Genomic DNA, 15,829 nt, shown 5'->3' on the forward strand with positions numbered 1-15,829 from the left:
AGAGTAAGTATTTATTGTATGTGATTCTCTGTCCGTGTATCTAATAGTAAAAATTATGAACAAAGTATTTTATAATTGATTCGTAATAGTAGTAGTACAGGGTGGAATGATTAAGTTGTCGCCCTAAAGGAAACAATACTACAGCTTTTATTTAACAAATTTTATTGAAAAAAATTAATTCAAGTAACTTGATTATGTAATAGAGCTGATATCTATTCAATGCAGCCACCTTCAGCCTCAATCAACACCTCAATACGGAACTGGGAGCATGGCTTTTCCACAAATACCAATAAATACTTAGAACTGCACGCCTGTGAAACTCTGTTCCGTCTGCCTGCTTCCCTCCTGACTACAACTTGGATGTCTTCAAGTCCAACGTAAACAAATTCCTGATGAACTGCCCCCTTAAGTAGACACTTTAAATATCCACACTAACGTACTGTACTTACAATAACCCTTATCCCTGAGTGGCTTCCGGGCCTTGATAAGTGGTGATCACCTTGTAAAAAAAAAAGAAAAAAAAAGGATAGTGTTATATTACGGGGGTACCAACATGATGCATGTTGTATATACACTGAATGGACATACTGCGTGTGTGATGAAGGGTTCATCTGAATGTGTGTACATGTCTCTAAATGTCTATGGCGGTTCTTCACTAATTGAACACTAGCTTATCGTGTTGCAGTCAAGGTGTGTGTTTTTAACATTTTATCAGTGTATAATTAACTCTTTGCTTTAACCCTTTTAATCCTGCCATGATCGTTAGTAACGTCTCTTTTAGTGTATGTGTGTTGACATATAACACGAATACATAAACATGACATACCTGGTTCTGCTGCTCAGCCTCTGGAAGATTTTCAGCACTTCTTGGGAAGAAGGATTTTGTATAAATGAAGACGTTTCAACAGAGATACCAGGTATGATATCTAGCAGAGGAGTGATCGCCGATCTCTCTTTGGGTGGTTAGTTCTTACACGTCCCACGTCTGAGACACTCCCCTCCCTTTTAGAGGAGACTCCTTTCAGATCATCTTCTGTTGACATCCTCAATCCAAGTCATCTATTTTTCTCAGCTAACCTGATCACGTGACAACCAAGTCCTTCTGGATCAGCTATCAGACACTCTTCCGGGAGGTCATGAAATAGTCCAGCGGATTCAAGTGGAGTGGGGCAGTGAAAGAAGTGTACAAAGTCGTAGCACTCCTTCGGAAGCCAAGCCTGGGTCTCTTTGGACTTGTGGGCTGGCGCCAAGTCTTGCTGCCACACCCAGGGTTTGCCATCAGCTACCTGATTGCACCAGAGGATCACCACACTCATATACAGATACACTTTGAAGTCAGCTTGAAAGTCAAAACCAAAGATGTCAGGTAGCATGATGAAACCACACCAAAGACCATAACCGTGGCCAGAAACTTTGTTTTCATCACCCTGGGCATGTCTCTGTTATTCGTAGCAATCCAGTAGTGCATTTTGAAGGTACTGGTAATCATCTTGTTGTCATAACTTGGATCAGTAGAGAGCATGAGTTGTACAGCGGCGTATTGAACATTGTGTAATTTTCAGACATGATAGAAGGCTCCTATCGCTCTTGGAATTTGTACACAACTGGCCAACTCGTAGATGATCTGCAACAGAAAAAGAAAACCGGTTTTCATAAAACAGAAATGGAATCATATAATCTTTTCTAGTGCGACAGTTTTATCGTTCCACTCTGTATATTAAAAAGCTGAAGACATTGAAAAAAAGCACATACTTTATATTATGTTCAATCAATTAGTTCTTTTGTTATTTACCATGATTTTGTAAAAAATAAAATAAATTCAATACAAATAATTTTTTTTTTTGTGAAAGAAATAAAAAAGTTTCTATTATATATCTGGCAATCTGTTTAATAAATAAGAATGAAATTTTTAAAGTAATTTTTAAAAGATAATGGGTTAAAATCAAGTTACATCTTTTTTTTTTTATTTTGTATTTTCATTCTACAGAAATAAAATTACAATATTTATTGTTTGTTGTGATACGACGAAAAAGTTTTAAAAGGTAATGGGTTAAAATCAAGTTCTGTCTGTGTCTTGATTTTGTTCAATAAAAAAACATCACAGCATATATTTTCCTTGCAATATGACCAAAATCATTTTAAAAGATAGTAGGATAAAACCTAGTTACATCTGTGTTTTGTTTTGTATTTGTTCTACAAAAAATATTGTGAGATGATAAACATTCCAAAAGATAATAGAATAAAATCAAATTACGTCTGTGTTTTGTTTTGTCTTGACCCCAAAATTTTAAAAGATAATGGGTAAAAATGAAGTTACATCTGTTTGTTTTGTTTTCGTTTTATGAAAAAAAAAAATCAAAATGTTTACTACTTTTGTTGCGATATGACAAAAATCTTTTTAAAATTGATGGGTTCAAATCAAGTTACATCTATGTGTTGTTTTTATTTTCATTCTACGAAAATAAAATAACAATGTTTATTTTTTGTTGTGATATGACAAAAATGTTTTTATCAAAGTGGATAAGAATGGACACCACCTTGAAACTAATTCTAATGGAACTATTCTTAAATTCAGTCAATTAAACGGAAAAAATCTGAGCAGCCAATTAAATTCATGGAAGCTAAGAAAACTGAAATTCAAGGGAGCATTAATCATTTAAATGCTAAATAAGTATTAGATGACTGTTAATGAAACGAAATGAAATAATCATGGATGCATGTTAGAATTGAACTCTATGAAATATTTTGTAATGGGGAGAGGTAGAGGATAAAAAATAATGACCAAATAAGCATCCTACTACCATCTGTAAATATGGCTTGTTTGAGAGAGTGCCTGTCGCTGGAAATTTTATAGGAAATAATGATAGTGAATGAAATTGAACGAAAATTACTGGAAAACATGTATCAGGTATTGGCAAGTAGTGTGACCATATTAAATTTATATATGGCATCTGTGTTTGTAATCCTATAATGTTTTCTCTAGATGGGAAAAATCGTCTCCATTTAATTATAGAGGTATATTTGTTTCTTGACCACTTTTTCATTCTGTTGTCTATTTGTCCATTTTTTCTGTCTATTAAGAATATTCTTGAAAAAAAACAAACTAATCTCCCTCTTTCTCTCATCTGTAAATAAAGCATCCATGTGCCGATAGATTGATTCCTATTTTAGTCACAAAAATATTAAGAACAAAAGAATTTTTTTTTGTTTGTCTATCGAAAGTGAAATAGATTATTTCCATCATTTTTTATTATCAGGTATGATTAAGATTAAGCCTCCTCTGTTTTGCTCGTAAAAATGGAGTTACATACTTGAAAGTGAGCTGAACACATCTACGTTCACTTTTGTCATACAGATTAATACATTTCATTAATAGATGAATAGGACAGTATTAAAAAACTTTTTTCAAAGCAACATATTTCTAAGTAAACAAATAATTTATAAAAATATATGAAACAATATCATCCTTATATTCTATTTATCAAATGTGATAAAATTCTCTGCAATTTACACACATATATTCATGTGAATTTTATATACTTTACCGTCTGTAGTTATAATTTGATGGCAATTGATTATAAATAAATACAAATTTGAACTCTAAATTATTTGGACTACAATTTTCATCTTGGTTGTTATTTTCACGTTTCGATTGATGTAACCTCTGACCTTTTTCAATGCATCTTATCCAACCATGGAACCTAAAGAAAGTTCAAACTAAACCGAATTGGCACAGGACTGCTTCCCAGTCACTTTCTAGTTTAATGCTAATAAATATTTGTTAATCTATCTCAAGTAATCAAAGATTTTTTTCTTTCTATCGTTTTTGACCCTTGCCTAGTATATATATAGCTTGGCATCCAATTGAAAATTTCATTAATTTTTATCTCCGAGTGACTTTTGGCCTTGGTAAATGGTGACTCAGTATTAAAAGAAATCCATATTGTTCTCATTTCGCCAACCACAACTAGGCCAAAGTATTAATTATCATGTTATTATTAGTTGTCATAACTAATGATGATAGTACTAATATCCTACGAAACTATTAGGTTGTCCCAAAAGTTTGTAAACACTTGCAAAAAATTGAAATTTTACTCGCCAAATAATAACAAACAAACAAAAAATTAATCGTCAAAAGGAAGACCATCATTTTCCAAGACTTTCTGCCATCAATCTGCAAGCTTTGGATCCGGTCAAAGTACCATTCAGCTAGCTTTGAATCAAAGAATTCTTGACACGCTTCCTCGACTTCATCAAATCGGCAGCCCTTCAGAAAGTGTTGCATTGAGCGGAAAAAGGCCGTAATCTGATTGGAGCACAGTCATAATTGTGGCAGAACCTCAACACCGTCTAGCTTTTCAAATTTGTCTTTGGTCTTCCTGGCGGTGTGGCTTTGCATTGTCCTGCTGCATCAAAGCACATTTTCAGTTGATCAGAGCTAGGTACTTTTGCTTCAAGTTTTCGTAGACTTGCTAAAGTGAGATCATTGCATATGCAATTGTTTTTTTTACATTTGGCAGCACAAATCCCTTCTGCGGCTTTCTTGGTTAAAAAACCTCACTTCCAGCAGTAATGAATCAAAACTCACAGCTCAATCTTATCAACTGCCATCTGGAATAGAAAGATGAAAATTACTATAACAATATAAACACTAAAAAAAAAAAAAAAAATTTTTAAATGGCATAAAAATTCAATTTTTTTCAAGTGTTTACAAACTTTTGGGACAACCTAATATTAGATGTCATTTATTTATTTTGTTTGCAATACTTTTTGAACAAATTCAATTATTTATATGAAAGAGCATTTTACCTTAATACTAATTGGGAATAATTTTCCCTTCACTAATGTGATGCCCTCAGATGTAATGTGATACATATATTTAAAACTCAATTACCCACAAACAAGTGTTTCGCCATTTATGACTCCTCAGCATTAATGAACTTAGCATGATTTGAAACCCAAGACCCCAGAGTCTGAAGCTTCTGAAGTCTTGAATCCTTCTAGGTTCTCCCAAACTATTAGATATCTGTAATTACTTACGTAATAATTAATTGGCATAAAGAGCTCTTGAAATGTTGAGTTTGATACAATGTCTGAGTCTATATCATATTCTGCTTGTTCCTTCCTTTGTTAGTCTGTACATTATGCTTTGAAAAAAGCAAATACAATTTTTGAAGGTCAACCTTCTTCAATAAAAAACAATTTTGTGAAATTTGGTTTTAAAAAGGCTAATCTGGGAATGCAACCTCATTTTTTAATATTATAAAATATATGATCTTGTTATAATAGTGTGAGAAAGGAACTTGTAGTAATTTCGACAAGTTCTTTACTGAAGAAAGAAGTCAACAAAATCTTATGCAAAAAAAGGAACATTCAAAAGAAACAGGGGGGAAAAAATGAACATTGTCTGCCAAGTGGTGCTGGACTGAAGGAGTAAATTAAAGATTGTCTCCTACAATGTGATTTTATTATTTGTATTGAACTATGTAGCACAATATTACTTTCTTATTAGTATTTATTAATTTGTTTGTGTCAGTTATATATTTAAAATATGATGGTCACTATTTTCATATAAATGTTAATAAACTCGTATTTGCTGCATGTTATTGGCTTTTCTCTCCAAAACACTAATGTTTTGTGTTATTCAGAAAAATGTCAGCTTTATCAAAACATATTTGCTGATTAAATATGTTTCTCATTCAGTGGAATTTCCACTTTTCTTGTTAGTATGTATTATTTGGACGACTACTAATCTTATTTTGATTCATAAGATTTCAACTGATTTCTTCAAGTGTATTTTTTTTAACCTTTGAACCTATAAGAACTTTTGGCACTTCTACACTATTGGGATGAAATTTCGGAAATCGTAAAACTGAATTTCACATGAAAACAATGGTATCTACGTATTCCTTGTATTTTTAAGATGATTTTATCCCAAAATTACGAAAATCGATAAGGTAGAAAATTATTTATTAAAGAAAAAAAAAAAAAAAAATAGAATTTGATTAAAACAATCAAGAGAAATCAAAAGGGAGGTAATTTTCCGTTTTGATACAAAGAAGATGGCGGAAAATTTTCACTTGCTAGCATGATTAAAGTTGTTTTGTTTAATAATTCAGTAATATTCGGGTAATTTCAACTGCATAATTTGGAAGCTACTATTGTAACTTATTAGAATTGACAAAAAAATCGGTTGAAACCATTGTTTTTTATCCAAAAACTCCATTTATCATTTACAAAATCTCATCTAAAGCACCAAACTTTCAAACTGAATCTTTTATTTAATCCCTGGGTGAGTACGAGGGAAGGGTAGATTATTCTCATTCTGTCAGTAATGACCGGGTAAAAATATTAATTTTTATGTTATTTTTAGTTATTATCACGCATAAGAATCGAACTGTCAACCTCCAAATCTGTCACTTAGAATTGATAAACAAACGCTATACCTGTTACTATCTGGTCATGGATGATGGAATGAGGACAATCTACCAAGATGGATTAACTAAAGAGTTCAATCTTTGAATTGAAAAGATGCACCTGAAGAAAATTGGAGGCTACGTTGTGAAAATAACGAACAAAATGAGAACAGTTTCCCAAATAATTATAGTAATCAATCTCCATCGGCAAAATTTTGAAACAAAGTTGTTGACTAAGGGGAGAGCACTCAAGCCATAGTTTGTAGAGATATTTTAATGTTAAAAATGTCTCACATTAATCTTTATAAGATCTTTTATAAGATCTTTATAAGAGCTCATTTTTATTTTTTGAAAACTGATTTTCATTTTGTTTTTGTTTTTCCAAATCTATACTTGGTGTGCTTATTTTCTTTTTATTTCTTTTTAAACTTTCTAATGTTGTTCACACATGATTGTAGAAAGTTTTGTTCTTAAAGCAAGATTCTGATTTTATTTTCAGTTTATTGCAAAAGAAATTCGAACCTTACTTAAAATTGATGATCCAAGTTGGGAAGCTCCCAAAGGTATAAAAGGTGAGTATTTTTATTGACTATTAAAAGATAATAACCAATTTGCAGATACCAATATACAAGGTGTTCGAGACAAATTGGACAGGTTTGGAAAAGGAAAGAAAAAAAAAAATTCATATCTTGACCAATAATTATGCTTGATGTTTTTCTCAACTGCACTCCACACATAATAATCCATGGAATTGCAATCAGGTGAGTTGGGAAGAAGGTTAGATTTGACTGGTGAAGTTGTGAAAGTTCTCCGACAGCTACTTCTGGGAGGCAAAGTCACTAAATCACGGCATGAGTTTATTGTGAGAAAGAAAATTCTGTGTAGGCATTCAAAAATTTTTTTCTGTTAGACCGATTCATACCATCCAAAAAATTCCAACAAAAACCTAACAGCCAGCCATGGTTCTCGCCAGAATGTGTTGCTGCCATCGTGCACAGAAATCACTTTTTCCATAGCTACCAACGTAATAGATGCACTGAGACTAAAGCTGCCTTCAGGACTGCCAGCAACTACTGCAAAAGAGTAATAAAAAATGCAAGAGAGCTATATGCTCAGTCTGTTAAATCCAAAGTAGCTGAGCAGCGGCTTGGTTCCCACCAGTTTTGGCAAATAGCAAACAGGATCCTGAACAGAAATGTGCGTTCTATCCCAACCATCATCAATGGACCTGAGGTCATCTCGTCAGCATCAGACAAGGCCAAACTATTTGCCAAGAACTTTGTAGCTAATTCTACCCTATGCGACAAAGGCCATCAACTCCCCGTATTTCCTCCTATAACGGACAACACATTTTGCAACATACAAATATCTGTGCGTGATGTCGCCAAGCTAATCAAGAACCTTGATTCCAGTAAAGCAACTGGCCCTGACGGCATTCCAATCATTGTGCTGAAAAAGCTTCAACTAGAACTTGCCCCCATACTTACAAAACTCTTTAAGCGTTGCCTTAAAGAGAAGTGCTTCCCAACACCCTGGAAAACCTCATCAGTATGCCCTGTATTTAAGTCTCCTGTGTGTTATGAGTAAGCTGCTGGAATCCATATTAAATAGAGACAGTCAACCACCTCAGCAGAAGTAACCTTCTTAGTGACATGCAATATGGTTTCCGTTCTGGCAGATCTACAGCAGATGTGCTAACTGTTATATCTTATAGGATTAGTGAATCTCTTGACAAAGGCTTCCTCTCTAGGGCAATTGCTCTTGACATATCAAAAGCCTTCGATAAGGTATGGCATAAGGGCCTATTTCACAAGATTTCCAGCTACGGTATAACTGGAAATGTTTTCTCGATCATAAAATCATTTCTCTCCGATAGGCTCATAAGAGTAGTAGTTGATGGGCAGAAATCAGAGGCCATCAATATTAATGCTGGAGTCCCTCAGGGGTCCATTCTAGGCCCAACTCTCTTCCTGATGTACATCAATGATCTCCCAAAGCACATACTTAAATCATTCGTTGACATCTATGCTGATGACACGACCATCTATAGCAACACATCAAAGGCCGTAAATGACAAAGTTCTCTCAGATTCTCTCTCCTCTGATCTTGAGCGTGTGGTACAATGGGGGAGGAGGTGGCTGGTTACCTTTAATGCATCTAAAACCAAGCTCCTATCTTTACAGCATCAATGCTCTGATCCCCATCTGGCATCAATTGATATGGGTGGCTCTCGTCTAGGGGAAGCTCCATGTTTGGTAAGCTTCTGGGCCTGACCTTTACCCCTGACCTGAAATGGAATACGTACATCAAGTCAGTTGCCAAGATCGCTGGAAAAATGGTAGGATCCTTCTACCGCTCCAGAAGATATCTCACCCCTGATGCAATTCTCTATCTGTATAAAAGCCAAGTACGTCCAAGGATGGAGTACTGCTACCACATCTGGGTAGGAGCTGCTAAAAACAGCCTATCCTGCCTTGACAGAGTACAAAATAGACTTCGTGGCCTAGTGGGTGATGCCCTTTTCTCTTCCCTGCAACCTCTCTCCCACAGGAGAGACGTTGCGAGCCTGTCTTTGTTTTATCGTTACTACCATGGCAGGTGCTCGTCTGAACTCCAATCTCTAGTTCCCCCTCACCAATCTTTCCGAAAAACACCCGTCTAGCTGAAACCACTGTCAAAAATTTTCCCCACTCCTTATCTGTGCCAAAATCAAAACGTAGATTCCATGAACAAAGCTTCTTCTTAGAAGTGCATGCCTGTGGAACTCTGTTCCGGTTGCCTGTTTCCCACCTGACTACAACCTGGATGTCTTCAAGTCCAATGTGAACAAATTCCTGATGAACCGCCTCCTTAAGTAAGACACTTTATCAGATCTCCAAAACTAACGTACTGTACACACAATAACCCTTATCTCCGAGTGGCTTCCGGGCCTTGATAAGTGGTGACTACCTCGTAAAAAAAAAAAAGGAATCTATTTTGGGTTAAACTCTATTAAGAAATATACATTTTGTATTGAGAAGTACACTTTAAATATGTAAACATTAGATACAGAATAAGTTATCCAAAATAGCCATGTATTGGAGTCATATTGGATAACTTTACCTACCGTTTACATATTTAAAATGTGTATTACTCAAATGTGATCCAAAACGGAAAATGAAAAAACCAATATATAATATAAGAATAATGAAGAAAGTGCTTGTTTTGTTTTCCAATTCATTTTCGGGTCATGGCATTTCGTGTTTTATATCAACAAGCTATAAGTCCCAAAACTTGTTATTTATTATCTAATGTATAGATACTTAAAGTGTGTATTTCTCAATAGATTTTAACTCAAAAATATTTCTCATATAATAATATTAAAAAAAAATATATATTTTTAATGGCTACACAGAATTTTTTTTTTTTTTTTTCACAATTAAGTCACAGCCTGATTTAGTGACTTTTTTGATGTTTATTCATTATGTTATAGTTATGAAGAAAACTTTGCTATGATTTTGTGACGGCCATTATTTTCATCCCATCTTTGTTTCTTCTTCATTTCACTTCACTTCCACGTCCTTAAAAATAATTTATTTGAAAAATTTCTGTTTGCCTTCTACTCTTTTGTGCGTGCTTTAGCCATTGAAAAATATGCATTAAAAAGTTTCAACACTAGAAATTGCTGTGAAATTTTTTTTTCTTGTCAAGACATGTAAATGATTAAATAAATTAATTAAATGAAAATATATTTTCTTTTCTTTCCTTCACACATATGCACTAGCAATGCAAAAACACTAGAAATCTGTACATCAAACACATAAGAAGATGGAGTACTGTTGCCCCATCTTAATAGGTCAAAGTTTGTACAGATTTTCAAGGACTTTGCAAGGTTTTTCAAAGTTTTTCAAGACCTTCATCAGACAAAATTCGAGTTTTCAAACCAAAATTCAGGGGTTGTTTCACAATCCACGGCGATTTATAAAAAATGGTAAAAAAAAATCAAATATACTACAAATAAATATTAATATAGGCAATAAAAATTACTTTGCAGCCTACCTGCATCATTTTTGGGTGTTTTTAAGTAATTTTAAATGTTTTTTATTTCATCTCAAATATTAACTCTTTACAGTTTTTAAATTTTTAACCAACATCCGTCTGTTTATATTTAGAGGGGTGGGGTCATAAAACATCAGGTAGTTTTGTGATAAAGGTATGTAACTTTGTATCCACAATAAAACAATGCAATTTCAGAACAACGTATTTCGATTTTATTTTCAATATTTATACAAATATTTTAATGGTATTTTTATTAGTACTTAAAAAAAATTCAATATTTATTTCGATTTTATATTTAATATTTTGACAAAAATCTTTTTACTCGTGTTACGTTTTTGTGTGTCTACAGGTAATTCACTGCAACATATATATATATTATTAATAATAAAAAAAAAAAAAGAGTGAAAAAAAGCAGAGAATGGAGTTAAAAAGAAAATAAATCTATTTTAAAGAAAAGTAAAAGTAACAAAAACTATTTTACAGTACACAAAATGATCTAAGGGAGATAATAAAAGGTTTTTGTTCTAGCAATTACCATAAGTTAAAAATACTTAAATAACATTCACAGATATATTTTTACTCTGGTCAATATCAAAATTCAGAAAAATCTATATTTACCAATATGTTGTCCATTGTGGCTTGTTTGAAGAGTGGTTATTAGGCTTGATGTTCAATATGCTTATTTACGAACAAGGTTTGTTTCCTTTCTCATTAGTGGCCGGAGTTAATGATTTTTAGCAAGAAGGTCGCCCCAAGTTTGTGTCCCCTTCATTTGGTATATGAATCAATAACTGGTTTTATAAACGCATATACTTCTATTTATAGTAATCGCTGGAGAATGTTCCAGAATCAATAATATGGAACACTTAGTTTTTTGGAACCTTTGTCTGGAACCAACGAAAAAAAAAAAAAAAAAAAAAAAAAACTTTTTTCAGCTATATTTTAAAAGTCTCTAGAAACACTTAAAAGGATATTTTCACTTTCTAATATTAAAGTAATATTATTTATGTTATCTTATATATTATTTTAATATATATATTATTAATATTTAATTTTGTATCATATTTTATATTTCATTTCATTATATAATATTTTAAGTATTATAATATTTAATTATATTAATTGTAATTTCTTCATTTTTAAGAGGAAAAGATGTCCTCATATGGCAACTGGACATAAACAATACAATTTTCAAGACCTTTTCCATATTTTCAAAGATTTTTCAAGGTAATACTTGAAATAAGACCTTTTCAAGGCAAAAGTCAAGGGCTTTTTAAGCCTGTGCGAACCCTGTAAGAGATGCTCAAAGCACCCTTTCCCGCCTGGACAGTATACAAAACCTGCTTTTAAATCTGACGGTCGATGTCCTTTTCTCTTCCCTGCCACCTCTTTCTCATAGAAGAGATGTCTGTTCTATTGTTATTTTTATGGCAGATGCTTGACTGAGCTTCAATTTATGGTTTCCCCACCCTGTGAAACATTCATGGCAAACATTTGCCTAGTTACAACCATTGTCAACAATTTCCCTCTCTCTCTACCTGCCTAAAACTAAATGAAAATTCCATAAGCAAACAGTGTTGTGCAGAACATAATACTGTGAGGCTGCTGACTATAACTAGCAATACACTTAAAAAATTGAGCTTGCTTAAAATATCTCAACAATGGTATACATAGAAAGAGCTTGATGATCTAAGAAAGAATCTTTTTAAATCTGACCAAAAATAAGGAAGTTATGACTGTTTTTGTGCCGCGCACATTTGGATACTTACCCCTTTTTATGACTATATGCGTTTTGCCAGTTTTTACACTACTTCTTTATAAATAAAACAGTAGACGTGTGTTTGTGTGTAAATATTTAACCGATAAACTATTAAACTAATGGTCACATAACACTGAAATTAACAGGAAATAGTAATCATGTACCAAGAATGGTTTATCATGAGGAAAATTTTTGCTTGGATGAATGAATAACTCATGCAGACGTATATCGGCAAGTTGAAATGCAAAATGTTCATTTCAACTTGCCGACATATTTCTAATTCTTTCTGTGAATGCCCAAATTCAATTAATTTCTTCAACTTGTTTAATATTAAATCTTTGTTATTTATCTCTTAATAGCTAAATCAGTAGGAAATGTGGCTGGAGTGCTACATGATTTGGTTTTGATTCTAGCTGATGGCACCCAAGTCATTTTTTTTTTAAAATCTTTTGAAATCAGTACTATATATTAGGTACAATATAATATTTATAGAGAATTGGCTCTGTAATAATAAATTAAAAAAATCTACATGGACTTAAATATATTTAAGCATATTTTACGACCCGATAAGGCTGAGAGACCCCTCCAGTTTTCAATAAAAATGTTATATTTCTGTTAAAACACAAGATTACACAATGAAATTTGCTATATAATTATAACTTTGTACATGGAATCAAAATATGCTGCATTTCAAGGCAGTTTATTTTTTTCTGTGAGATTTTTTCTTTTGTGGGAGGTTTTTTTTTTTACATGATTATATTTGACTTTAAGAGAATTTTTATTGAAGGGAAGGGGCTTGCCACTTGGACTTCAAGTTAGTGGTAGGATTAAGGGGAATTATATGTGACACCCTAAAAACTTGACAGTAAACAAAAAACAGTAAAAAAAAATCAATCATTATCGAATTTAAAGTGTGGAATTACTTTCGCATAAATTTAATGTAAAATAATCCACCATTTCTGGGTCATTTTAGTGTTTTAGGGCAGTTACCAAATTTTTTTTCTAGGGAAAATAAATCATGTATTTTTCTTTGTGGAGGAAGGGCCTGTTTTTTTATGATTCTGTGGTTTTGTTGGGTGGGGTTTGCTACTTGGACTTAGGGTTAAGGTAGAGTTAAAGCATGTTTTTTAGGAGGGTGGCTTCATCACTTGTATCTAGGATTAGATACAGTAGTTTTTTAGGGGTGGTGGTGCTTGTTATTTAGATCTAGAGTTCAAGGAATAGCATTTTTAAGAGGTGGGCTTGTCACTCGAACCTAGGGTTAGTGGTAGTATAATTATTTTTTTATGCTAACTTTTACGCTTGACAAAATATCAAAAGTCAACTAGAAGGCTAACTGTTGAAGAATGACCGAGAAATAAGGGATCATTTTATGTTAAATTTATATGCAAAACTGATTCCCCACTCTAAATTCTAAATTATTTTCTTTCTTTTTTCTTTTTTTTTTATTAAGATTGTTAAGGTGTTCCCATCCAACTTTTTTTTTATCAAGATTGTTAGGGTGTTCACATTTTTTCCTTTCTTTTTTTTTTCTGGCTGTTAGAAAGTCATTTCTAACTAGAATTAAAGTTTGAAAGTTGAGTATATTTGAAACCAGTATTTCTTGAAGGCTACACTATTTTATAAAAAAAAAACTACAAGTCGTCTGAACTTTAAACAAAAATATTGTTTTGTGTTTTTTAAGTGTGCAAAAAAACACTATTTTTTCCCCCCTTTTTTAAACGTGTAAACAACATATTTTCTTTCTTGCTTTTTTTAGGGGCTGCTGCTGAATTATCAGCATTAGGTTTTGAATGGTCAAAACAATGAAATGAATACAATATTTTCTTGGAATAGAGTATTTAAAAATGAATGCTACGAAAAGAGAAAACAATATGCAATTATTATTTTAACAGATGAAGAGAGAAGATTGATTTACTTATTAGTTAGGATACAAAAAATCTTGTAAAAAAGTGTTCAATACTTGTCTTATTGATATCTTACTTTTAATATGACAAAAAATGGAATTGGACAGTTTATTTTATACCCCGAAAAAGATTAACAGTAATATTTCAACATTCTTCATAGGAGGAGTGATATGAAGCTTTTAAGAACCACGGGGGTAAAAATAAAATTTGATGCAAAAATGGCTGTTACATAGTGTTAACATTTATATCCCTAATTGGCTAAAAACTCATAAAATATGTTATCTAAATATTATTTTACTTGTCCATACCTCTAGTGTCACAAAAAATAAAAAATCATCATTGCAAAGATTAATTAATGAGAAACGAATTACCCCCCTGTATAGTCGCTCTTTATCAATTAAAAATCATAAAAACCATTTCCTCTCCAAAAATGTTCAAAAAATGACTGTTTATGGTTTCAAATTGGCTATTTTATTTTAAAAATTCATGCTGAGAGGAGACTAATTTTTTTTTTTATTATAGTTTCTTTCTAAAATTTAAAAAACATGTGCAAGTAAATTAACATTTGTTCCTCTATAATTTATATAAAAAAGTTATTCAGAAAAAAAAACAAAACAGCACAATGTGTTGCGTGTTGAATTTTCTTTGAAAAAAGAAAAAAAAATCAAAATTTTAAAAATCAATTCCTTTTAGCTTTAAAAAGGTTAAAAAAGAATTTACTAAAAAATGATTTTAACTTTGTTGTTATTTGTTTTATTGTATTTTTTATCCATTTTATTTATAATGTGTTTAAAAATTTTCAACTACCGTGGAATTTCCATAGGTTCTGTTAGTGCATATTATTACTTATAAATACATGTGAAAGGATATTTATTGATGAACGAAATGGTGGTATTTTGAGGATTTAAAGTGTTTTCATTTTTAAAATATGACTATTTTAGCAGAACTACCTCAAAATCTGATTATCCAGTGTATTTTATGAGGGTGGGGCGGCCGATTTTACCAGTTGTAAAATATACTTAAATATATTTTAATTCATGCAGATTTCATATTTATTATTACAGAGCCAATTCTCTATTGAATATATATATATATATATATATATATATATATATATATATTATGGGCGACTTTCTAAGTAAATAAAAATGAGCTTTGAGGCGAGGTCACTATTTAACTATATTTATCATTAAAAAAAAAACAACAACAAATCTAAATTTATAAGCGATAAAAATAAACAGTAAAGTCATCTAGGAGTTCGTGGCGGAACGGTTAACGCGCCGGACTGTGGTAAACATGGTTTGGAGTTTGATTCCTAGAAACAGTCAAGCTATGCTGATGAATAGTTACCTTGAAGCACGCGTGTACGTAGATTACTATTTTAAAAATAATAAAAATGTTATATACGTCCAAATAAATTATGGGCGACTTTCTAGGTAAATAAAAATGAGCTTCGAGGCGAGGCCACTATTTAACCGTATTTATCGTTAAAAAAAAAACAACAACAAATATATATATAAACTAACCCGACAGACAAAGAAGAAAGTTTTAAAATGAAACCACTTTTAGCTCTGATTAGTTTTACACATGCACAAACTAATACAAATATAATGGCAAGTTAAAATAAACATTTTTGCATTTCAACTTGTTGACTTTTGTACGTTTTCCACCCATCCAAACAAAGATTTTACTTGTTATAAACCATCCTT

The 15,829-nt window shown here is 32.1% G+C and overlaps 1 protein-coding gene across 3 annotated transcripts in view; it reads left to right on the plus strand.

Annotated features, from left to right (window-relative positions):
• The window catches only part of LOC145280196 (sterile alpha motif domain-containing protein 15-like), an 85,150-nt gene that overhangs the window by 68,652 nt on the left and 669 nt on the right, over positions 1-15,829 (plus strand). For all 3 annotated transcript variants that reach the window (XM_080131962.1, XM_080131964.1, XM_080131963.1), the window contains exon 3: positions 6,916-6,988. In XM_080131962.1, coding sequence (XP_079988088.1) covers positions 6,916-6,988 — 73 coding nt within the window. The remainder of the gene's footprint in view (positions 1-6,915; positions 6,989-15,829) is intronic.

The sequence above is a fragment of the Euprymna scolopes genome, chromosome 7 (assembly GCF_053919585.1).
Source record: "Euprymna scolopes isolate OS-2025 chromosome 7, ASM5391958v1, whole genome shotgun sequence".
NCBI classification, from domain to species: Eukaryota; Metazoa; Mollusca; class Cephalopoda; order Sepiida; family Sepiolidae; genus Euprymna; species Euprymna scolopes.